Genomic DNA, 25,531 nt, shown 5'->3' with positions numbered 1-25,531 from the left:
AGAAAATTTAGAAATTTTAAAGAATTTAGAATTCTAGGCAATTTAAATGATTCAATTAAATTACTTTCATTTCTCAATACTTTTGTTTGGATGGAGTAATAAAAAATTTCATTTTCATATATTTGGGCAACTTTTATAAATTTTAATTTTTTTGGACCAAATTTGAAAATTGAAATTACGGGTCAATTTGTAAATTTCAAAAATTTTGAGGTGTCAAATTATAGTTTTTGAAAAATTTGAGGGGTCAATTTATAATTTTTTGGAAATTTATAGGGGTCAAATTGAAAATTTTGAATAATTTGAGGACAAAATGCAAAATTTGAAAAATTATAACAATGAAGAATTTCAAAATTCTTAACTTTTAGGTGTCGTTTGAAATTCTCTAAATTTAACTTAAACAAAATACTTGATAAATTTTCATCATTTTGAAAACTCTCCAAATTATTATCCAAGCAATGAAATTCACCTCAAAATATTTAAATTCCCTCAAAACATTACATTCCTTCAAAATATTCCTCCATCCAATCACACTCCAAGAGAATATAAAAATTCAGGAGCAAGTCAATCATATCTATCTAACAAATTAAAGGCCAAATGAGAAATCAAGGTATACTGCGTTACAGTAGTTGACACTAATAAAAGAATCAATACTAACACATTGAACTACATCATACATTCTTCCCCTGAATACAAATTGACAACATATAATCAATATACATCAAATATAAAGTCATTAATTTTCAATAACCCCATGAATATAGTTCATAATAATTTCAGGTCATGACTGAAAAATCCAATTTTTCAACCAACAATAGATTAAACAACAAAGGGAAAAAATAAAAAGGCAGAATGGTAGAGAAAATAGACGATCAGAAAGCATAATCCCATTTCCAAGCATCATATTAATGCTAGAAAACCAAATCGTCATCGAAATGCTGTCGCCTGACCTTGAGTATCCACTGTCCACATAGTTCACAATGACCTTCCTTGTCTTGATAGATTGAGTCATTTTCCAGAAGAAGCGTAACACTTAGCTATGTCGGAGTACTTGGCAATGAAACTAAACTGTTAATGTGAGACCATACCTCAAAATCACCCACATCAATGCCCTCGATCATTGTCAATTGTCTAGTTTTGACATTGTAACCAAAATGAATGTTTTTCTGGCCGGGAGATATATCTCCTATTAGATTCTTACTAAGAGCTACTTAAAAGATAATTTGATCGTTGATCCACAAACGAAATGCTACAAACAAAATCTGAAGCTCTTGACCACAAGCAGACACATAATCAAAAGGTCCTATCTCATGATAAAGAGACCATTTTCCTGAATCAAGATCCAAAATGAATATTTGATATGTTCTATAGAATCTTTAGAGGCGACGCAAGAAAGGCGGTTTCCCATCCATAAATATTTTAGAATTAGACTGTTCGGCAACTGGGGAAGCGGATATCCTCGTATAATAATTTCCCTGTCGACATCCGTGACAATCACTTCCTTTTTTGTTATCCAATAAATATCATTGCCTCCACTATAAAGTGTTTGCCATAAATAATGTAGTTGAAGGGGAGTTTCTTTTCTACCTATCACGTTCCATGAACTATCTATTCCAATTCTTTGCACATAGAAAACATACCAAAAAGAATCATGAATCTCACGGACATCTACAAAGAAAAGCTTGAAGTTGTCAGTGCGAGGAACACGTACTATAGTACATCGACAATTAACTTGCATATATTTTTGAGAATTGGGAAAAGGAGGAATTCTAAGCCAACACTTGAGGAGGGGGTTCACGACGAAAATCTGTTTATTAATATTCGAAAGTAGCAATAAGCCTTCACAAGTACCGATTATATCTCCCATCGTTTGAGGTGTTCCCAAGAAATAAGTCCTTTCAAATTGGCCGTTCGAATCATTAAATTCCAAGAAATAAGAATTGCCGCGTGTCATGAGATTTTGAATATAAAGACCAGGTTTAGAACGTGCAAGTTGAGAACGTTCACGGTGTTCACACTCTTCAACAAAATGAGAGTTACGGATAGTAGCAGCCCAAGATTTGCATACATACCTTGTAGAGTGTAGTATAGAGTTAAGAGGGACCAAAGTAAGGATATGAAACCTCAAGTCTTCAAGGAGAAAAAGATTTGAAATCATTTTACAACTATTCGAGTTTTGGTTCTTGATATTCTTCTTGGCACCACGATGAGAGTTAGAGTTAGAGTTAGAGTATGAACGATTGAAAACGTTCTTCTCTATGGATTGACTGCATATAGCATAATCCGAGCAAACCATCAATTATAAAAGTAAGAGTTAAATATCTTTTAATCCCTAGAACTACGATTACAAAATTCAGAAAATCAAAGATATTATGATACAAGATATGAATGGATGATACCTAAAGGATATCCGGTGATCGGCACCGTCCATGATCTGTCCATCTGTACGCAGTGCTATCTCGCTTACCTTCGCTTTCTTTCTGCTACTCATTCTTTAAATCCCTATAACTATAAAGAATGAACAATAACAATGAAGAAAGAATGAATGAAAACAATGAAGAATGAATAATTGCGATGAAGAATGAATAATAGCAATGAAGAATAAATGAATTATAACAATGAAGAATGATACCTACAGATATGAGAGAAACCTAAAGAACCTCTCAACTCTCTCACGATCGCTTTCTTTCACTGCACGGCAGCATTCACTCACCACAAAGAAAACTAGGGCATTCACTCATCACTTATTACTTTTATACGTGTGTTGCTTTGCGGTTGGGCTCAAGCTTATTGTTATTTTTTGGATGAATTTTTACTATTATACTCTACAATTAACTAATAAGTATATATCTTTACAACATTATTCCTTCCAAAAAATATCTTTACAACATTATTTTTCATAATTTCGATAATCATATTTGAGATATTGTTAGATACCGAACTTATACACCTCTCTTAATCGGAATTTGAACTTTAACTTTGCTTAAAAATCAATTGAGAATTAAAATCAATTTTACTCCACTTGATATAATTTTACTTGAGAATTAAAATCAATTCTCATATGAAATTAAATTTAAAAAAAAAATAGCAGTTTAAGAAATGCGATTTTTTTTTTATTACGTCAAGAAAATTAAATAAAATTGATAAAAATTCTTAATATATGTGTAGTTGGTTACTGTTGATTTTTCCTCCTCGAGAATTTCACATCGGTAAAAATAATTTCAATTTTTTTCCATATCTAAAAATTTCAACACTTTTCACTTCCCCATTCTCAGACATGTTTCATCACATTGACTAATGGTCTATGGGGCTAGCGTAATGGTACGAGCTTAGAAAGCCTCATCCAATTATCCTCCGAAAATTGCTCTCCACCCAGCAACTTTTACTCGCACCCTGCACTGCTTCCAAATATACCCTTGCGTTAGTTAAGTCACGCAGCGTGACTTAACTAACGCGCGTTGTAAGCAATGCGTGACTTAAGTCACGCACGTTGTAAGCAATGCGTGACTTAAGTCACGCACGTTGTAAGCCATGCGTGAGTTAAGTCACGCACGTTGGCCGGTGGTCAGAACTGAAGAACAAACGTTTTTTTGGTCTGTGGTCAATGTTTCAACATTCAATCCACACGTTTTCTACCAAATTTTACACGTTTTTTGACCACATTAATGGTATTTACCACATATACTACCATTTCTACCTATAAATACATCTACATATTTCCCTAATTCCTCACACCATCTCACTTTCTCCCCCTCATCACTCTCTCCCTCTATTTCTCTTCTTTCTTTTTCTTTTCAATATTCTCTTTGGGGTAAAAGGTGATCAATTTTCGTCGGGCTAAAATAGTGAGTAGCCGACTTGGGGAAATGATCGACCCTTGGGATAATTTTAAACCTGTTTTTTAACCGCAGAAACTTTTTACCGTGGGTAAAAAGAACTTCGTGTGGTAAAAAAAACAGCTTTAAATTTAGCTCAAGGGTTGATGATGTATTTTCCCCAAGAAAGCTGCTCACTATTTTACCCCACGAAGATTGTTCACTTTTTACCCCAAGAAGGATAAACTAAGTAGATTTAGTGAATAAGTAGATTACTTTTTATCATATGAATTATTGTAATGTAATTTATGAATTATTAATAAAATGAGAGATTATTTATGCCTCAATTTTGTTCCTTTGTTTTATATTTGTTGTATTTACCTTTATTTATATTTGTATTGTATTTACCTTTATTTATATTTGAATTAATTTAAAGAATAATATTGAATCAATAATTTAGAATAAAATTAAGAATTTGTATTGTATTTACCTTTATTTATATTTGAATTAATTTAAAGAATAATATTGAATCAATAATTTAGAATAAAATTAAGAAAATAATTGAGATTAATGTAAACAAAATAATTTCAAAATAAAGTTAATAAAATAATTTTGAATAAAGTTAATAAAGTTAAGAAAATAACATAATTTGAATAAAGTTAAAATAAACAAAATAATTTCGAATAAGTTAATAAAAATAATTTGAAAAAGTATCCTTGCGCCACTTAACTTGTGTTGCGTAAGTTAACTTGCCCAGAAACTTACACTTGCGCAAGTTAACTAGCGCATGGGCATTTTCGGCATGGCTGCAGGGTGCGAGTAAAAGTTGTTGGGTGGAGAGCAAAATTCTTATCCTCCAAGTCGTCGAAAGAGAAAGCACATCACGAACATGACACAATAGACCCAATATTGGGAGTAGACCCTAGTCAATCTTAGTTGACCACCTTGTATTATAACATGATGCAACACATGATCATGTCTCCTGCATCACCTCAGAAGATATTACGTCTCAGACCCGAAGTGCACCGCATGATAATACCTCTTCTATTCTCTCAAGAACAACCTTGGTCATGCATTCTGATAAGCCAAACACCAATGTGCTTCACTGCCTTAAACGCCAACTAACTATCACACAATTACTTAACATGGAGCTCATGCAAATCGGATAAACTTTTCCTCCTATCTCAGTGTAAGTTAGTATAAAAAAACCGGAGGTTGCTAGCTTCACATGCATTTCAAGGCACGAATCTAGGTTGGGGATATTAGGGGCACTAACTTCAAATAATTTCAAAGCATGACATGCAAAGACCAATTAAATAGAATATCAAGGGCTCGTAATAGAGTCCATTGAATAACTTTCATAAATGAAAATACAATGAAAGAATAAATATTGCAATGGAAACAAATTACAGTCCAAAATAACTTCTTTTTTTTTTACAAAAACAAAACGATATTCATTCAAATCGATAGAGTACATCAGATACAAACATCGCTAAAAACGTAAAGGGTGAATCTGCGAACAAACTCACAGTACCCAAGTTAATAGCATACAACGGCAAAATGCCTACAAGTAATATGATAAAACCTAAGTCACCGAAACACCCATGCTTCCGGATCTGCAACGTTGACGCACAAATCATTGGTTGAATTTGTAATTGACTGATGTAGATCTTTCAATAGGAATTAAACAAACATCGCGACAAGACGCGAAATCAAACGCCGCACAAGACGACGAACAACACAACGCCGCACTTAGACGACGAAATCACAAAAAACACAAAAGAAAAAACTTGATATATGTGAAAACCACTTATTTAGATTGAAAGAAAAGGGGAAAAAAGATGTAGAGGGGTGATTCTAGGTCAAAAAATGACCTAAAACCATCCCTCCTCGATGAACGAAGGAGAAAGAAAGTTTAGAGAGAAGTTAGAGTTTCTCTCACTAGAAAACTAGGGCCAGTCCAAAATAACTTATTCATTTACTCCATAAATATTCACTCCATAAATAATGGTACGGTTGCGGAGTGTACATTGATGCATAATATTTTGCATCTAATGAAATTGGATTTGAAAGTTCGGGTGTGTCATTCTTACCACGTACCTAATGTTTGTGGAGATATATTGGCTAATATGACACGTTACAGAGGAGACTTTGCGATTGTTTATGACCATTGTTCTAGTCATATTTGAAATTATATGTTAGTTGATCTTGTTGGAATTTCTACTCTTTGAATGATTGTTGTTTAGCTTTCTCTTTTCTCGATTTTGACCCCCTATTCTTCCAAAAAAAAATCTTGGGACCAAAAATTAAAATAAAGAGTTAAAATAAAGAGAACCATTAGAAGGGGAAATACTTGTGTGACATTAATGTCACGGTGACATTAAATCTGGGTCACACATTGGGTAACATTAGATGTGTTGTGTGGCTCAGATGCAATGGCAATGACAATGTGTGGCCCAGATGCAATGGCACGGTGACATTAATGTCACCAAAGTGCCACCCAGATGGAGAGTTAAGTTGGTCTTGTAAAAAAAATAGAGTTAAGTTGGAATATTTTAGGCAAGGTAATTATAGTAGTTGGATATTAGTTTAGTTATTGTTTAACTGAGATTTTTTATATGTAGTATCCTCCGTCCCAGTCTTTTGTAAAAACAATATTATCCTAAAATAATTGACTTATTTCACTTTTCAATGCAATATTAAATATTTTTTCCACTATAACTCTAATTAATATTACTTTCATCGCTCCTAATTCAACACATTCTACTTTGCATTTATGATAATGGTAAATGCACAAATATTTGTCAAGAACACTTAAAACTATTTTCTCTCTCATTCACTAATATATTTTTTTAAGGGTTAATTATGTTTCTAGTCCCTATAAAATAGCGACATTGTAAGTTTAGTCCCTACTTAATTTTAATAGCATTTTTAGTCCCTAATTTTGTTTTTCTGCACTGATCATTAGTCCCTACTCAATTCAAATTTGTTTAATTTATGCTTAAACTCTTAAATTTTTGAACAATTTTTTGCAGACATGTTTAGAACATTATTAAAAGTTCGTCCGCAAAAAATTATTGCAAATTTGATTTCTACATCCAGATTTTATTACTTTTTATCTTTAACTTTTGTCGTTTTAAAAAATTCATATTTAATTCATTTCATGTCAGAAAATTCTAAATTTTAGTAAACGAACCTTTCATAGTGTTCTAATCTTGTCTCAAAAAAATCGTTCAAAAATTTAAGAGTTTAAGGATAATTAATCAAACTTTGTTTTAGCAGGGACTAAAATTATAAGTAAATTTTTTTTATAGGGACTAAAAATGCTATTAAAATTAAGTAGGGACTAAACTTACAAGGTCGCTATTTTATAGGGACTAGAAACATAATTAACCTTTTTTTAATAAGTGTGAAATCAGTAAAAGACTCATTGAAATTAGGACGAACAAAGTAGTATCTTTGAGAGTCGGGACAAGTAACCAAAATGAATGAAAAGTTATTTTATTTTCCTTTATCTAACATGTCTTATTCTCTACTTTCTTTCTTTTTCGGTAATTAGTTTCCTTTAGTTTCAGGTAAAATAGATTTAGCTTTCTAAATTTGATGATTTAATTTTATCCAGTGATAGGAGGATTAATTAGTTCACTTAATAAATTATTGGTTAAATATTAATTTTTTTAATTGTTATGTTTTTAGTACTTTATTAAAGAAGTTAAAATTATGTCACATAGATGATTTTGATCTATTTAGAATATTATATATTGAATGTAAGACAATTATATGTACATAGTGAAATAAGTTTTGCATTATGTAATAAGTTAGCTTTTATAATCAATAAATTAAATAAAATATGAAATTTCTTATTAATTTTTTTTTATAAGGCCAGAGCAAAATGACATCAGACAGAGAGGTTTCCAACTAAGTTGGTATCCTACTCTAATCCTTGTCAAATGCCCATAAATTTTATTAAAAAAAAGGAAAAAATACATAAAAACTGGGGGGACATAAACCTAACCCAGTAAAACCACACAAGAGTGTAAGTCGACTCCAAACGGGTGATACAAAAATTAAAACAACACACCAGTGTATCAACCTCTAATTAATCCTAAAACTAATTAAAGGTCTTTGATGCAGTGATTGAACCCTCGGTCAACACGAAGGTGGTTCATGTACCATCAGCTCCCTGCAACAATGACAGTAAGTTAAACGACCCTTTCGAGCCTCACAGTCCAATCAAACAAAGTGAATGACGGTTCTTAGTCTGACGTATGAATCGTTTGCCAACACAGAAACAATTCAAGATCCATCAACTCCCTGCAAAAACAGCAACAAGCTCTACACGACTCTTTCGAGGCCATGAGTCCAACATCATACATAATTTCTTATTTATACATGATGAAAAGAATATTTGTACATTCTTTGAAAAGAAATATTTGTACATGATGCAAACATCATTTTATTTATATAGGTTAGACAAAATCATGCGTTCAACTGAATTTGTGCTTGAATCATTAAAAGGCAAACTGCAAAAAGATTATCCAAGAGAAATCTCTCTTAGCCAATCAGGAAAAAAAAGATGCTACATGGACAAAAAAGGACAAGTGCGCTGCCTCATAAGTCATACCGACACCATGGTCCATGTAAATAAAAAACAAGAGTATCGTTAACGTGGTAACAAGTGTTTTTTAGACATTTTTTAAGATTGTCAAATAAAAAAATTATCTATTTAGAAACTTAAATATCTCAATTTTCAATATCTTAAATACATTTATTTTCATAAAATTTTACTATTTTAAACTTTTTAAAAAGGTTATTAGGATAATCATTAACATTTTTCAAATAGAAAATGGGTAACAAACAATCATTTTATACCCTAAATGTGTAAGAAGTAGTCACAAAAGTCCCCCTTAATATATTAAAATTTCAAATTAGTCATTAATTGTACACTTTGTTAGTCAAAATAGTCTTTGCTAAAATAATCTCAATACTCATAATAACTCTTTTCATATAAGGACCAAAATGATAATATGTAAGTCTTTATAAGGTATATTGAAGGACTAATGTAGCAATATTTTAACTAACAATGTGCATACTCAAGACTATTTTAAAATTTTGATACATTGAAAACTATTGTAATTACTTGTTACATATTCAGAGACCAAAATGACTATTACTCTGCTAAAAAATACCGACAATTTGCTCGGCAATAGCTAGTGTTGTGGAACCATCATTTGGTCATGCGGTATGGACACGGCACGATGCTTCTTTTTTTCTTTCATTTTTCATACAACAGTGGCCAACTATTGTTATTTTTCATATTATTAATATATTATTGTCGTCCATTTCTTGCTCCTTCCATTAGCATCACCAAACTCAGTAACGTTTCAAGTTTGTTCTGGATTCACATGCTTTCTTTTTTCATTTGAAGAATGGCCGAGCAAATTCCATATGGTGTTGCTACTAGCCTCATAAATAGGTGACATAATTTTCATCTACCTTATATGGTTTTTTTGTTTATTTATAACTTTTTTTCGAGAAAATAAGAAACTTATGTTTTCTATGGACAGGTTAGGGTCTGCTGCCTTGCGTGAATTTGGACGGATTAATGGAGTTACGAATGAACTGGAAAGGCTTAAAAACACGGTTGAATCTATTAGAGTTGTGCTCCTTGATGCTGAAGAGAAACAAGAAGCACAAAATCATGCTGTTCGAAATTGGATAAGAAGGCTCAAAGATGTGCTTCATCCTGCAGATGACTTGCTAGATGAATTTGTTATTGAAGATATGAGGAACAAAATGGATGAAACTCATAAGAACAAAGTAACAAAGGTACTTCATTCTTTATCTCCAAACAAAATTTCTTTTCGTCGTAAAATGGCACATGAGATTGAAAAAATACAAAAAAGTTTTAATGATGTAGTGAAAGATATGTCTGGGTTGAATCTAAACTCAAACGTCGTGGTGGTTCAACAAACTAATAGTGTAAGGAGGGAAACTAGTTCTTTTGTGTTAGAATCAGATATCATTGGAAGAGAAGATGATATAAAGAAGATTATAAGCTTGTTGAGACAACCACATGAAAATCAAAATGTCTCTTTGATTGCTATTGTTGGATTTGGTGGTTTGGGAAAGACAACTCTTGCTCAGATGATTTATAGTGATGTGGAAGTGCAAAACTTCTTTGAAAAGAGGATGTGGGTATGTGTCTCTGAAAACTTTGAAGTCAAAACTATTGTGAAGAACATGTTGGAGTCATTAACCAAGAACAAAATTGTTGATGCATTATCATTGGACAACTTGCAAACTAAGCTTCGTGACCATTTAACCGGTAAGAGATACTTGTTAGTTCTAGATGACATTTGGAATGAGAGTTATGAAAAATGGGCTCAATTGAGGACATATTTGATGTGTGGGGCTCAAGGAAGTAAGGTTGTGGTGACGACTCGTAGTGCAATTGTGGCACAAACCATGGGTGTAACTGTCCCTTATGTTTTGAATGGTTTGATTCCAGAAGAATCTTGGAGTTTATTAAAGAAAATTGCATCCTGGGATGATACCATTGGAGTGAATAGGACGATTGAATCAATTGGTAGGAAGATAGCGGAAAAGTGCAAAGGAGTTCCATTAGCAATTAGATCGTTGGGAGGCATATTACAAAGTAAAAGTGAAGAAAGGGAATTGATCGATGTCCTACAAGGTAATTTTTGGAACTTGTGTGAGGATAAAGATAGCATCATGCCGGTCCTAAAATTGAGTTACCATAACTTGTCGCCTCAACAAAGACAATGTTTTGCTTATTGCTCTTTATATCCTAAGGATTGGGAATTTGAGAAGGATGAGTTGATTCGAATGTGGATGGCACATGGTTATCTTGATTGTTCAGTTGAAGGGAAGAGCATGGAAGATGTTGGTAACCAATTTGTTAATATTTTCTTGATGAAATCATTCTTCCAAGATGCAAAATTGAATAAAGATGGTGATATAAATGGTTTTAGAATGCATGATTTGATGCACGATCTTGCAACACAAGTAGCTGGAAATGATTGTTGTTACTTTGATAGTAAGGCTAAAAGATGTCCAGGAAGACCTGTGCATGTATCATTCGAATTTGAAGCCATTTGTTTGTTGGAATCAATGGACGTTAGTCGACTTCGAACTTTGATTATGTTTGGTTCCCATTACACTATTTTGGATGGAGAGGAACTATCAGTTATTTCAAATTTCAAAAACTTACGCGTCTTGAAGCTGAGTTCTTCTTTGAGCAAGCTATCGGGTTCCGTTGACAAATTGAAGCATTTAAGATATCTGAATTTATTAAGGTGTCATGGACTAGAAAGTCTTCCCAAATTTTTAGGCAGTCTAGTTTGTTTACAGACCATAAAAGTTTCATCGGATGAAGTTGTACTTTCTACAAAAGTTGTCTCAAAATTAATCAATTTGAGGCACCTTGAGATTAATAATTGGACCTTCAAAGAAAAGACACCAGATGGATTTCGAAAATTGAGCATACAACAATATGATGGTTCTATGTTTTCCAAATGGCTTTCTCCACTCACAAATATAATTGAAATATCTCTTGATTGTTGTCGAGGTTTACAATATCTCCCACCACTGGAACGTCTTCCATTCCTTAAGTCACTTGAGTTAGGTTACCTCGATGAATTGGAGTGCATATATTACGAAGAGCCTATTCTTCACGAATCATTCTTCCCATCTTTGGAGAGTCTAAAATTTATGGGTTGTAATATTCTGAGAGGATGGAGGAGGATGGGAGATGATTTCAGCGATATTAATTCTTCACATCATCTCTTGTTGCCTCAGTTTCCTCGTCTATCTATATTGGAAATTGGTGGGTGCTGGATGTTGACCTCCATGCCTATTTTTCCAGACATTAAGACGAGACTATCATTGACAGAGTGCAATGTGCAGATATTGGAAGCAACGCTAAATATATCGATGTCACAATATTCGATTGGCTTGCCTCCTCTTTCCATGCTCAAATCTATGGAAATTGGCGAAGTTAGTTCGGATGTGAAAAAACTCCCAAAAGATTGGTTGCAAAATCTCACTTCTCTTGAGAATCTTGATTTTTGCTTTGTTTCAAGTGAACAATTTCAAGTAGTTGAAATGTGGTTTAAAGATGGCCTCAATTGCCTTCCTTCTCTCCAAACAATCACCTTTAAAAGTTGTTCTCACCTGTAACAGGAAGTGTTTTGGCATGAGGAAGACAATGGGGAACCGAAACAACAACTCTTTTATGAGTCAGGCTATTCTGTACGGGAACGAAACAAACGATGGGCAAAGTTACAATTTAGAATAATATAAATAAATTTGGATTTTAGAATACATTGTATTTCTTTGTAACAAATAATATTACGCCTCTTTTATTCTTTGTTTCTATGAAAATTGGACCCTATTCTTTTACGCTTCTTTCATTGTGATTGCCAATAATTTTTTCTGTTTTTATTCAGTAAATATAGCCTCATTATAGAAAGCTAGTCAAAATAGCCTCATTGTACTCCTTTTGCTGGTGGGCAATAAAACTAAAAACATGTCTCAGACATAAATAGATAAGATGATGGGAATGAAACAATTTTTCAAAATGGTTTTCAAGCATAACTTCAATTAAGGGAAAAAATATTTCCTATTAGTGAATCCATGAAGCTCAAGGTTTGATCAGTTCCAATATGGCCTAAAAGGCTAAAAAAAAAGGCTTAAAGTGCCAAAAAAATCGAGCTTATAATCCAATTCACAGCTAATTCTCAGTTACAACTGCTTCCGCGTGATCATCACTGGAGGCAAAAACTGTATTTATGGCAACAAAAATGAAGAATATCAATCTGTATGAAGATATGAAGGATAAAAAACATGTCTGTCTACCCAGTATGGCTGGAGCCTAAAAGGTTTTAAATGAATGCACTTCTGCTATATCACCATTCGACATTATATGCAGCATATATATAAAACCTTTCTATAATACACACATATTACAACTTCTATGATAATTAGAAAATAAAATATGCTGTCACAACAAAGTTTGTACATTCATCAATGTTGGTAAATATACCTACAATGCAAAGTCCATCTACATATACAGCCAATCTCTTTCAAAATATAATCCTTCATATTGGCCTAAATTTCTCAATATTATTAAAGTTCCAACCTTTAAATTTATCCTATGGTTTGAGCAGCCTTATACTGTAAGAGAATATAGAAATTCAAGGGTATGTCTATCACAAAGTCAAAACAGAGAAAGCACAAAATAATGAGTTACATAATATGTTGGTTCAGAACAATGGCATAATCTAATCTAGTCCCACTTAGGAATTATAGAATCAGAACAGTAAATAAATTACTGAAAAGTATAAAAGGATCTATGACGGACTATTATCACATGACATGACACTGACATCGACAATTTTAGAAAATGGAAGCAATTAAATGAAACCATGTATGTCTTGTCCGACACTGGACACACCTTTAATATGAAGTGTCGGCAAGGACAGATGCAAGGGCGGGCACACAGGGCTCCCTCCCAACCCCTCACCCCCACCCAAAACAGAGCATAGAATTCAAAAAATAACCGCCACCAAACATGCTTAAGCCCTTTATTTGCTACACTTAATTAAGCCTTCAAACTTAAGAAATCTGCAGTAGTGAAAAATCTGGCATGTGTATGTGCCAATAGCAAACATAATAAAAGAAACTGAACTACATCGTAAATACTTCCCCTACATACATAGTGACAACATAGAATCTAGCAGAGGAACAACAAATAAAAGATCAGCAACACAATATACATCAAATATAAAGTCATCAAGGATAGAGTAACAATATTTCCAGGAATCTTAGCTATGCCGGAGTACTTGGCAATGAAACTAGATTGTTAGTGTGAAGCCATACTTCAATATTTCCCTCATCGATGTCCTTAATCTTAGTCAATTGCCTGGTCTTCACATTGTAACCAAAATGTATCCTCTTAATGCCTGAAAGTATATTTCCTATTCGATCTTGATGTAGAGAAAACCGAAAGATAATTTGATCATTGATCCAAAAACGAAATACCACACTCATAACATCAATATCAGGACCACAAGCACCCCTATAAACAAAAGGTTCCATCTCGTGGTAAAGAGACCATTTTCCTGAATCATAATCCAAAATGTAGATTTCATATGTTGTAAGTGTAGCCACAATGCAAGAAAGACTATTTCCCATCCATAAATATTTTCGATACGGACCATGCGGCAAATGGAAAACTGGATAATCTCGTAAAATAATTTCCTTGTCAACATCCAACACAATCACTTCCTTAATTGACATCCAGTAAAGATCAATGCCTCCACTGTAATGCGGTGCCAGTGTCAGAAAAAAACAGCATCTGTCATCTATTCTATGAGATTCTTTTCTAGCTATCTCTTTCCATGAGTTATCTATTCCAATTCTTAGCACATAGAAAACATACCAGAAAGCACCCGAAACCTTGAGGACATCCACAAGAAAAAGCTTGAATTTTCCAGTGCGAGGAACACGTGCTATAGTACATTGATGGTTAACTTCTATACATTTCACAGAACTAGGAAAAGGAGGAATTCTAAGCCAACACTTGAGGATGGGGTTGACAACGAAAGTTTCTCTACTATCATTCGAAAGGAGCAATATGCCATCACAAGTAGCAATTAAATCCCCCATTCTTGGAGGTGTTCCCAAATCAGTCCTTTCAAATTGGCCATTCACATCATCTTTAAATTCCAAGAAATAAGAACTACTTTGTGTTGTGCGATTTTCAACGTAAAGACCACGTTTAGAACGTGCACGACTTCTGCACATTTCAACAAAAAGGGAGCTGGCAATAGTAGCAGCCCAAGCTTTACAAACATACCTTGCAGAGTTAATCAGGCAGTTAAGAGGAACCAACCTAAGGATATCAAACATCAAGTGTTCAGGAAGCAACAACATTGAAATCACTTCACAACTCTTGTCGGCATGATCATTTGACTGTGACTTTGATTCAGAATCAGAGCAATTTCCCTTCTCTGTGGATTTCATTATCTGACTTCTACATCTACCCATTGTTAATTATGCTTAAACCACTGCATAAGGCCCAACAAATATGTTACTTAAACCGTCCATTATATAAATAAGAGTTAAAATGTGTTTTTCGTCCTAATAAATAAGGATGAAAAGAATGCAGTTTGTAATTGAGAAAAATGGGCCGTGAGCTATGAAGCACAGACACCCTCAGATCAAGTGTGTCTTGGGTGTCCGACACCGACACGACACTGACACGTATGGTTACACTGAATTATGTCATTTTCTCAAATTATTATCTGTATCGGCATGTCTGTGTCGAGTTTGGTGTATGTGTTCGTGCTTCATAGGTTGTGAGACTAAAATAAATAAATAAAATATAGATAATTACAAGAAGGAATTAAAAAGAGAGATAATGCATATTTTATGCAGGGGGACACCCCCACTTATTCATCTTTAAGGTGGATTTCTCTAGCCGATAGGCTACTTGACAAAAAAAAAAAAAAAAAAGATTTGAAATAATAAAGCAAATAAAGAAATTGTTAGGTTTTTACGTGAATTTGATTAATGGAATTAACAGTGGTGATAAATATTGAAAACCATATACATTATGATATGAGAAATGAATTAACAATAACAATGAGTGATGCCTGATGATGAGGAATAATGGGGCTGCAAGAAGCTCACCCGCTGACGCCGTCCCGGAAACAGCAATGGGCACTTTTGTGTTGCTTTACGCCGGGCGCAATATATAGTACCGGAGACCTCACTTAGAGCATCCACATTGGTGGGATCTTTACCATTTAAGATCCGGTACCTAATAGATACACTCGTTGTGGAAAAAAAAATTGGGGGTCTCTTGAGACTCAGGGTCTTACTTAAGACTCCCAATCTTAAATGGACCCCACACCGGTTTTCAATAAAATAATCATTATTTGAGTTTCTTTTGTTACTTTTCATTAATAGATAATTATTGGTAGGATCCATTAGACCTTTTGATAGAAGATCTACGTTGGAGTTGTTCAGTACTTATTATGTACTATTATTAAAAAATAATAAAAAAGTGATTTGTCCATGTGGAACCCGTTTAAGACCTCAAATGTGAGGGTCTCCATTATGGATGGTCTCATGAGCTTAGGATCGTCGCGTCCTTCTCTTCTATATAGAGATATTGTCTAGCTGATGTTATTTATAGTTTTTTTTTGTTTTTTTTATGCTTTACTTTTTCCTTTTGATCAAATAAAAAGATAAAATAAGTAAGTATGCTTTGAACACGTTCATATTGCTTAAGCTCACCATGTGGCAAGTGTCGATGACACATCTTGTGGTTGCACTTTATCCATCTAGAGAATCGACAAACGTCGTCAAATGAACGTGTTTGATAATGACTGTCAGAAGGTGAGAAGGTAACATCATCCACCTCTATACATTCGAAGAAGGTCAAGTAGCTACTTGGTGTTGTAGATGGGGAAAGAACGGTGGTTGATATGGCTTGTTCTTCGCATGTCAGAGATGAAGTGTCGTTGATATCGTCTCTGAACGTAGAGGACGATGTCGTCTCAATTAAGAGTTTGGGTTGCAGAATGAAGAGCCACGACATCAGTGTTTTTTTAGTACGAGATGTTTGAGAACTGGCCATTGAGAATGTAACAAAAACAGTTACAGCGGAACTGGAATGGTTACAATGATGGATTTGGAAGGAAATTCGAGGGAAACAATAAAAGCTATCCTTCCTTCCAGTGTCAATTTACTAATAAGAGTCACCAGAGTAAACATGTAACGGTGATAATGTCATTTCTAAGAGTTAAAACGAAGAATCATAGCTTTATAGAGAGTAACTAAGTCCTCCAACTTAACTATGGTTAGAATCTAACTATATCTAATCAATGTAACTAACAGATTTTGTTATGACAATTAATCTAGTTACATTTCAAGCAGTTACTTATTGCACAAGTAACAATTATTACTCTTAAATAATCACACTTTAACAAGATATGTGATATTAGGGATTCAAATGGGTGATTGGAAAACAGGTAGTGATTTCTCTGTGATATTTTTTATTTTTTTGCTAAAATATGCATTTGATCTTTGCAAATATTACGAGTTTGGGTTTTGATCCCCGTAAAAAAATCTTTTAGCAATATATCAAATTGTTAAATGACTCAAGTATGTACTATTTATATCACACTATGTTGGTTGCACATTTAATACTTGAGGTTGTTTTATATAGACTCAGTTCAAATACTGGTTTTAGTAAATTTTAATAAAATATCATTTTTGTTATTATTTTTTGTTATTATAATTTATTGTTTACTAAAAAATAGTAAATATCCATTGTAAACCATTTAAAAGGGGTAAAGATCCTCTCCATTTTTAAAAATAAATGGAAGTTGCAATTTAGAGAGAGATAGACACAAAAAAAATAAGTGGTAGATCCCATTATTAAGTAGGTCCCCCCTTCATTAATTATTTTTTATTTTTTATGTGTCTTTATCTCTAAATGGAACAAATGGATTAATTTATAACCGGAGAAGATTTTAACCCATTTTAAAGAGATTTAAATTAGGAGTCAAAATCCTCTCCATTTCTACCATTTGGAGAGATATAGGCACACAAAGTTTTGGAAAAAGTAAAAAATATTTAATGATGGTGAGACCCACTTAATGGTAGGACCCATCATCTATTTTTTTTGTCTATCGAGAAAGTCTTACATAGGCACAAATAGAAATGAAAAATGGTTAGACACGCATACATAAATTGATAAAGTTAAAAGAGAAAATAATTGAATGATGTGACTTGAATTTTTTCTCATTTATTTTTCTCCATTCATGTGAGTGTGCCCAAACATTATTCATTTGTATTTGTGTCAATGTAAGACTTTCTCTTATCTATCTCTCTCCAAATTGTAAACTCCGTTGATTTCTATCTTTTTTGTGTCTGTCAATTTTTTGTGGTAGGAATTCTCTGTGTCTACCCTCTTAGTGGTAGGCACACAAAGTTTTAGACACACCCCGTTAAGATTTTATTTCTATTTTTCTGACACAGTCTTAATGTCTAGCAAGACCAAGAATGTAGAGTGGCTGGGTAGAATAGAACAACACGACTCATTAGCATCCTTCGTATCAATCACAAGTCACATTTATCTTCACCTTTTGGCATCAGTAGCTCATTCACCCACTTGAGATCTGGGGTACAACTCATTAATGCTAGCACCAACGAAATTGTTCAAAATTGGTTGTAGAAATGTCATTCCTCTTACTAAATCAATTCAAAAAACTGTTCCAGGAATTCAGTATATGATACACTTGGGAACAAAGATTTGACAAGTATCTTGATTAGAAAATGGAAAGGAACTTGTAATTTGGTAAGTTAAAACTTGAAACCAACATATGTGTATACACATATGACTACTTTGATAATTATAAAGTAAAATCTGTGGTCAGAATTTAGTATGTATGTTCATCCTACTATGCAAAGTTCATGCTACAAATAAAATCAATCTCATTCCTTAGCTTAAATCCTTTCCTTCAGATTAGTTTAAACTAGTATGGACACCCGTGCCAAGCACGGGCTAGAATTCCGTCAAACATAAGGGATATAATATTGCGATGTAGCAAAAGTTAGTTGAAGTACAACATTAGATGAAAGAGTGCAGGTTGAACATCAAAGGAGTGAAAAACTCATATACCTAAGCTTTAAAATTTTGGACGAAAATGTGGTCTCATTTTCAATGTGTGGTTGCCTTTTCTCCAATGTGTCGATCCACATTAGTGTTTGCTCCTCTAGAAAGCCCAACGGTCGTATGATATTATGGTTCAATGTTGTGGGGGAGCGAGAGTGTTCTAGGTGGTGGATGATGAACACGGGGTGTCTGACACTTGACGGAGAGATGTTAATGTGTTAAGTGTAAGTTGAAATTTCACATTGTATGCAAGAGTAAATGTGAGCAACATATAAATAATATGATCCATGTCGTAATGCCTTGAGACTTTGGATGAAGTATGTTAATCTCACTCGTGTGATTGCTCTTAGTCTAATGTAATCATACAACTCAATTTAGACACTCACAGAAGTCCCAATCCCAACACTGGTGAAAATATGGTGTCAATCTCACCTGTGAGATTTCTCTTGGTCAAATGTGATGATCAACCATTATAGGCTTGCTGAAAACTCCAAACATTATGATGAACTATTTTTTTAGTTTTTAGATGTCATTGTTATACCCTAATTTTGGACCTAAAAATACTAGTCAATTTCTCTTTTCTTGCATTCCAAGTCATTTGAACTATCTCTGATCAGTTGCATCTTTCTCTGCATTTTATTTCAATTTTATTTGCAAAATTCACATGCAGGGGCATTTTAGTCTTTTCAAGTGTCAAGTCACTGTTTAAATCTCAAAAAATTGTCTCTGTGTCTTTCAAATTGGTTTAAATAAATTTTTGTTTCATCTCCTTGTTAAAAATCCATTTTAATTTGCATCTGAGTCATTTTTAGTCGTTTTTAGCCCTAGGGGCATTTTGGTCATTTCACACGAAATTTTGGCAGAGAGAGGTTACTTTAAAGTACCTCATTTAGGCCATTGGTTCGTTTTAGTCCGTTTTGTCAATTTTATTCGTTCCACTTTACGTTGTTTTCCATTTTACCAGTTTTAATCCAATTTTATTTTAAAATTTTCTAAGTCCTAAAATTCTAAAATTGCATCTTAGTCCCTTGAGTCACTTTATTTTCTTTTTAAGTCCTTTTGATTCGAATTTTTCTTTTTTCTAGGTCAAACTTCTTAATTCTTTTTGGTCAAATTGCAGCTAAGTCCTTTTGTCCAGTTTATTGTTTTTTATTATTTGCAGTCCAGTCTTTTTAAATTTACAGGAATGGTCCATGCATTTCCAATATTTGCAGAAAGGTCCTCAAAGCAAAAAACCCAGCAAGGCCGAGTTTCTCAAGTCCAAGTACAGGTGTCGTATATTCATTGGATCAGAAATCACAAGTTGACCTATAAATTCAAGCCAACTCATCACAAGTGTGAGAAGAAATCAATAATCAGATTACACATCATCAATCACGCAATCACATTTCTCTCTTTCTCTCTCCACCGTAACAGAATACCACCACCGTAACAGAATCCAAAAACCACCACAACAGAATCATAAACCACCCTAACAAACTCAATCCTCCATCAGAATTCATCATCAAACACATAAAATCAAAAGAGATTTTCAGAAAATCTAAGATCATCGTTTCAATCAATAAAACTCTTATCAAATTCGGTTTAATTTGTGTTCGTTCTCAGAGATTCCTTGCGGAAATCATCATCATCGAATCATACACTTCAACTTCTTGCAATTCAAGCCGAAGCCGATCACAAGAAGCAAGTGTGAGAAGAGAAGAAGAGGGATCAAAGTCAGTTTCGAACCAGTGAAGAAGGAGAAGAGAGAACACCGATTTATTTTCGGTCCAAACTCACCAGAAGCTTGCAAGGATCTTGTTGTTCAAAATCTCCGATTAAAACCAGGTATTCATCAAAAAAACTCCCTCGTTTTTCATCACAAAAGCTCAACGAAGGTCTGTTAACACAAATAAACGGTGAATCAGAATAGATCGGTGACATAGAAGCAGTTTCCTGCGAAAAAACTTTGAAAAGATCCAAAAAAGTTTTAAACCGAACCCTAAAACGTAGATCTACGAAGATTCACCGTTTATTTTCAAGAATTGAGTTCATATTCGTAATCTGTGGGAAAAAACAAGTAGATTAGGGTTTAGATCCATACAAACCGTTTGGTTTGAGGCGTTGCCGGAATCTGGAATTCACGGCGGTGGTGATGAGGATTCCGACGAATCTTCATCTTCCTCAGCCGTTGTTTTCCAGAAAACGGCGAAGGGAAGAACGCCGGCGAAGGAGAGAAGTGAGAGCTTCTCTCACTAGAAAGAGGGAAGAGAGAGAAGTGAATGGGAGAAGTGAGGTGAACCGGCCTCCCTTTGCTTAAGTAGGGGAGTGAACCAAACCGGTTCAGTTGAGCCAGTCTGGTTCGCCCCTGAACCATAGGCCATCACCGTCTGATCCAGGATCCATATTAGGTTTGGGCTTGGGCCTCAGCTTGCAGTTTTTTCGTTTTGTTTCCTTTTTTTACTATTTTCACACCTTTAACTGTTAGTTATACCCCTGTAAGTTTCTTTTTGCCTTATAAAAAAATCCTAAAATTTTTTCTATAATTCTTGATCTTTTTTCTTGCATTTCTGTGATAATGTTGTGTGATTAGATCTTGAAAAACATATATGTTTTTTTATTGCTTGTTATTTGTTTTTTTGGTAAAAAATTGTGAAGTTTCACATGCTTTTGAGTAGAAAATTCTAAAAAAATTTACATATGTGTTCTTGGTAATTTTGTGGTGTTTTGTGATGATTCTTGCATATTAAAATTGAAAGAGAGATAATGTGATATTTTTCTTGTTATTTTGTGATAGTTTGTATTAAATTTCTTGTGAAAATGTGCTTGATTCTAGTCCCAATCCCTTGATGAATATTGGTGACCTATACTACTTGGTTTCATAGAGTTTAACTACTGTTTGTGCTTAATTTTGTTGCATAATTGTGAATTTTGGTAGGTTACTTAGCTTACAAGTCATTAAGTAGTTAAATAATGTAAATATGCTTCAAACTTGTTTTAAAATGTCAAGTAAATCATGTAGCCTTAATTCCCATTCCAAAACTTGTTTCTAAACCTTTAAAATGTAATTGGAATGTGAGAATTATAGGTCACTTGGTTCTTGCATTTTATGAACAAATTTTAGCCATGTTTGCACTTATTTTCTATCTTTTATATTCTAGTATTTCTCTTACTTCACTTCTTTGATATTGCCTTATGCTACTAACCTTTTCATTTCATATTTCATATTCACCATAAGCATCATCATTTCATCCCATTTTCATCTCTATTCTTCTTGCAATATGATTTGTACCAAAGTTAGAATGTAAACATTTAGGAGCTTTTTGTAATATTTTACTTTCATGCTTTTAATTTCTTGGCAAAGAGGCCATAGAATGTATCTAGGGTATGATGTAAAGGACAATGGACTCTAAAAATGTACACCGACACAAGCACCGACACATGCACACACATCACTAAGTAGCTAGAATATGCATGTTTAGATGTATGTTTAGGATTGTATGTTTAGATGTAGGCCTAGGACTTTAGACTTAGAAAAAAATCAATTTTTCAAACAAATGTGAACAACTTCACTCAAATCTTTTCCAAATAAACCTTGGGATCCAATATCCCATTGTATTTTCTTTTCCATTTTCTTAATCAAATTTCAATGAAAATAATCAAACTTTGACTTCTTTTGCAATTCACTAATTCAACCTCACTATTTTCCAATCTCATGCCCTTGAGGCCTCCTTCTATTCTTCAAACTCCATTTTTCAAACTTAAAATCAACCAACAAAAACAAAAACATTTTTGAGAGAGAACTACGGCGGATTTGATCCCTTAAACGGGTACGTAGGCAAGGAACAAAATTCCTTCAATTCAACTAAAATAAAAATCCAAAAACATTCTTCTCCCTCCAATTCTTCACTTAGAAACTCTTAGGCTTAATATTTTCTTTCAAAATAGCATTTAAAAATAAAGCGCGCGCGTAGAAATTAAAGACGGTTCCTATAGGTTACTATAGTCGTTATGGGTGCCTAACACCTTCCCGTAGCGAAAACAACTCCCGGACCTCGATTCTCAAGGGTTTTGCTTACTTTTTCCCTTCCCAAGAAAAAATAAGATATCACCGGTTTAAAAGGTTCAAACGTAATCAATGTTTGACACCCGAAAACCAAGATAAAACAGCTGGCGACTTCACTGGGGAGATTCGAGAGTTACGCCTAGTCTTTATTTCCACGCTTGCGCTTGTATTTTTACTTGCTTCCTTTACTTGCTTTCCTATGTGAATAAATGTTTAATTTCTTGCAAACGTGTGGGGTGAGAATATCAAAAGTCCTGCACCCGGGCTGAGTGAACTTAGGATTTAGGAGGGATATAATCGACAATTCATTCCGGGGGTTGCCTCGTGTTTTGGATTATGCGATCAATCCCACATAGCTGAGGCATTTTGGAGGTGATGTTGTCGGCGCGAGTTGTCGTGTTTAGGCACTTTGCTTCTAATTGTTCTATGACGCTATGAACCGTAGATAACCAAACCCATCCATGGCCATTTTCTAGGACGTAGTGCGGAGACTAAACCGAGTGTCGTCTCGAGTTTTAGTCGTCACGCGATACTACACTCAAGTTAGACCTTCTTATGTATAATCATGGCGCGAGTGTTGTCTCGTGGCACCATGAGATACGTCGGAGAGGTTGCAACTTGGGAACCTTTTTAGAACCCGGTTACTATTATCCTAAAACCCTAGTTTCACCGGACACCGTGTCCACCCATGACTCCTCGACTTTGAACTTCAAACCCACCATGTTTTCTCCGAACTTGAACATGATCATGCATTCATGCATACATGCATACATGCATAAACTTTTGCCATGCATTGTTATCGAAGGGCTTAGACAAGTTGAATTTGTAAACATTGTAGGCATGAAGATGACTAAGTCCTACAAGTTCAAGGAAGTGGATTTGGCTAGTTTGAGAGATTTGGCACTCAAGATTGAGGATCCGACTGGTTTCCGACGCCGTTACGGGGCTTTACTTCCTATTCTTCATACTAGTGTGGATGAGAAGCTTGTGCACACTCTAGTGCAATTCTATGATCCAGGGTGTCGGTGCTTCACCTTTCCAGACTTTCAGTTGGTGCCTACTCTAGAGGCTTATTCTTCCTTGACAGGTTTATCTATTGCTAAGGGGATACCTTTCTCAGGACCTGAAAATCCTCTTCCTCCATTGGTTATTGCTAAGGATCTCTATCTCAAGACCACCGATGTCTCCAAGAATCTTGTTACTAAGGCACATATCCGAGGGTTCACTTCAGAGTATCTTCTTGGGAAAGCCAACCTCAATACCACTTGTCAGGACACTCTTGAGGCTATTCTTGCACTTCTCATCTATGGGCTTATTCTCTTTCCGAACCTTGATGGCTTCGTGGACATGAATGCTATTATGATCTTCCACTCCAAGAATCCGGTTCCTACTTTGCTAGCTGACACATACCATGCTATTCACGATCGTTCCAGCAAAGGTCGTGGATACATTTTTTGTTGTGTGCCTCTCCTCTACAGGTGGTTTATTTCGCACCTTCCGCAGTCTTTCCACGACAATCCGAGGAATTGGTCTATTTCACAGAGGATTATGGCCCTCACTCCTAATGAAGTGGTTTGGCTCACTCCCGCTTCTAGGGTCAAGGAAATCATCTTCGGTGGTGGAAAGTTTCTTAATGTACCTCTTCTTGGTACCCGGGGTGGAATCAACTATAACCCGGAGCTTGCTTTGCGACAGTTTGGTTTTCCGATGAAAGATAAGCCTATCAATCTTGCTACAGCTCCTTACTTCTTTCACTACTCCAATGCTCCCACAGGCATAAGAGAGGATTTCATGGAAGCTTGGACTAAGCTTCGGAAGAAAGAGGTGAAGCATATGGGTGTAAGGTCCGGTATTGCTCATGAGGCCTATACACAGTGGGTGATAAGCCGAGCTGAGGAAATTGGTATGCCTTACCCTTCTATGAGATATGTGTCTGCAACTGTTCCTACCATGCCTTTGCCTCTACTCCCACCTACCCAGGAGATGTATCAGGAGCATCTAGCTATGGAGAGTCGGGAGAAGCATCAGTGGAGATCTAGATACTATGAGGCTGAGAACTTGATCATGACTTTGGATGGAAAGGGTGAGCAGCAGACTCATGAGGTCTTGACACTGAAGAAAGAGTTAGCTAAGGCCAAGAGAGAGATTGAGGAGAAAGATAGACTGCTTATGAGGGACTCCAAGAGAGCCAGGGGGGCCCGTGACTTCTATGCACGATACTGCGACTATGAGTCTGAGTCTGAGGACGACGCTTCCACTTCCTATGCTTGAGGACTTCCATTTCCTGTTTGTTATTTCCTTTTGTTTACGTTGAAATTGTCTTGTAAAACTATATGTTGGTTGTTTGTTTCCCGTTTATGTCAATTGTTGTTTAGTAATGTTTACAAGTTTATAATTTGTCTAAAACCCTTCGATAACACAAAAAGAGTCTTTTTTTTGCATGCATTTACACATTTCACGCATCATATGCATTCATTGGCCACAAAGAACTTCTCTCGTGCTCATTGCCTCCTGGTTTTGTCCGCCGCAGTCTGAAAAGTGGCTCGTGTTCGCAAAGTCTACCAACCAGATAGAATTCATCAGACAAGATTTCACAAGAGAAGGATAATGGCTAACTTTGAAGAAGAAAATGCTCTGCTCCGGGCCGAATTGGCTGCTATGAAAGAAGATCTGGCTAAGGCTCATGACGCTATGTCCACCATGATGGCTGCACAGGAACAACCAGCCACTTCTATTCCAGTTACTGCTGAGGTGATTCCCTCTCTCCCACTGTCTACTGTGGCTACTGATGCTCGTTTTGTTATGCCCAACGGCCGCCCTTATGGCCTCTCAGCTTACTACTCTCCTAATACTGCCGCTGGTGTCTCTGGTTTTGCTGGTCAAGGACAGATTCCTGTGTCTACTGCTATGCCTCAGGTGACCACCGTTGTTACCGACCCTATTGTACACACTGTGCAACAG

At 34.9% G+C, this 25,531-nt stretch overlaps 2 protein-coding genes and 1 pseudogene across 3 annotated transcripts; 1 reads left to right on the top strand and 2 right to left on the bottom strand.

The window, feature by feature from the left end:
• Positions 1-957: 957 nt before the first annotated feature.
• LOC146897510 (uncharacterized) lies at positions 958-2,488 on the bottom strand (annotated as a pseudogene).
• A 6,672-nt stretch (positions 2,489-9,160) lies between these two features.
• LOC146897509 (putative disease resistance protein RGA1) lies at positions 9,161-12,236 on the top strand. 2 transcript variants are annotated; one of them, XM_085731707.1, is made up of 3 exons: positions 9,161-9,288; positions 9,380-9,641; positions 9,719-12,236. In XM_085731707.1, the coding sequence occupies exon 3, from the start codon at positions 9,741-9,743 to the stop codon at positions 12,012-12,014; it is 2,274 nt and encodes a 757-aa protein (XP_085587833.1). In that variant the 5' UTR covers positions 9,161-9,288; positions 9,380-9,641; positions 9,719-9,740; the 3' UTR covers positions 12,015-12,236. The 2 variants fall into 2 exon arrangements, with proteins under 2 accessions (XP_085587833.1, XP_085587832.1); XM_085731706.1 differs by having other exon boundaries at positions 9,380-12,236.
• A 1,230-nt stretch (positions 12,237-13,466) lies between these two features.
• LOC146897508 (uncharacterized) lies at positions 13,467-14,902 on the bottom strand. The gene has a single exon (XM_085731708.1). The coding sequence runs from the start codon at positions 14,883-14,885 to the stop codon at positions 13,665-13,667; it is 1,221 nt and encodes a 406-aa protein (XP_085587834.1). The 5' UTR covers positions 14,886-14,902; the 3' UTR covers positions 13,467-13,664.
• Between the last annotated feature and the right edge of the window lie 10,629 nt (positions 14,903-25,531).

This window comes from Medicago sativa, chromosome 8, assembly GCF_051527215.1.
Source record: "Medicago sativa cultivar Bolivia chromosome 8, Bolivia_mono, whole genome shotgun sequence".
NCBI classification, from domain to species: domain Eukaryota; kingdom Viridiplantae; phylum Streptophyta; class Magnoliopsida; order Fabales; family Fabaceae; genus Medicago; species Medicago sativa.
This window is presented reverse-complemented; position numbering and strand designations above follow the sequence as displayed.

Coding starts and splice junctions, on each gene's coding strand:
- LOC146897509 (XM_085731706.1), top strand. CDS start 9,242: ATGGCCGAGCAAATTCCATATGGTGTTGCTACTAGCCTCATAAATAG. Junction 9,289..9,379: donor GCTACTAGCCTCATAAATAG/GTGACATAATTT, acceptor TTCTATGGACAG/GTTAGGGTCTGCTGCCTTGC.
- LOC146897508 (XM_085731708.1), bottom strand. CDS start 14,885: ATGGGTAGATGTAGAAGTCAGATAATGAAATCCACAGAGAAGGGAAAT.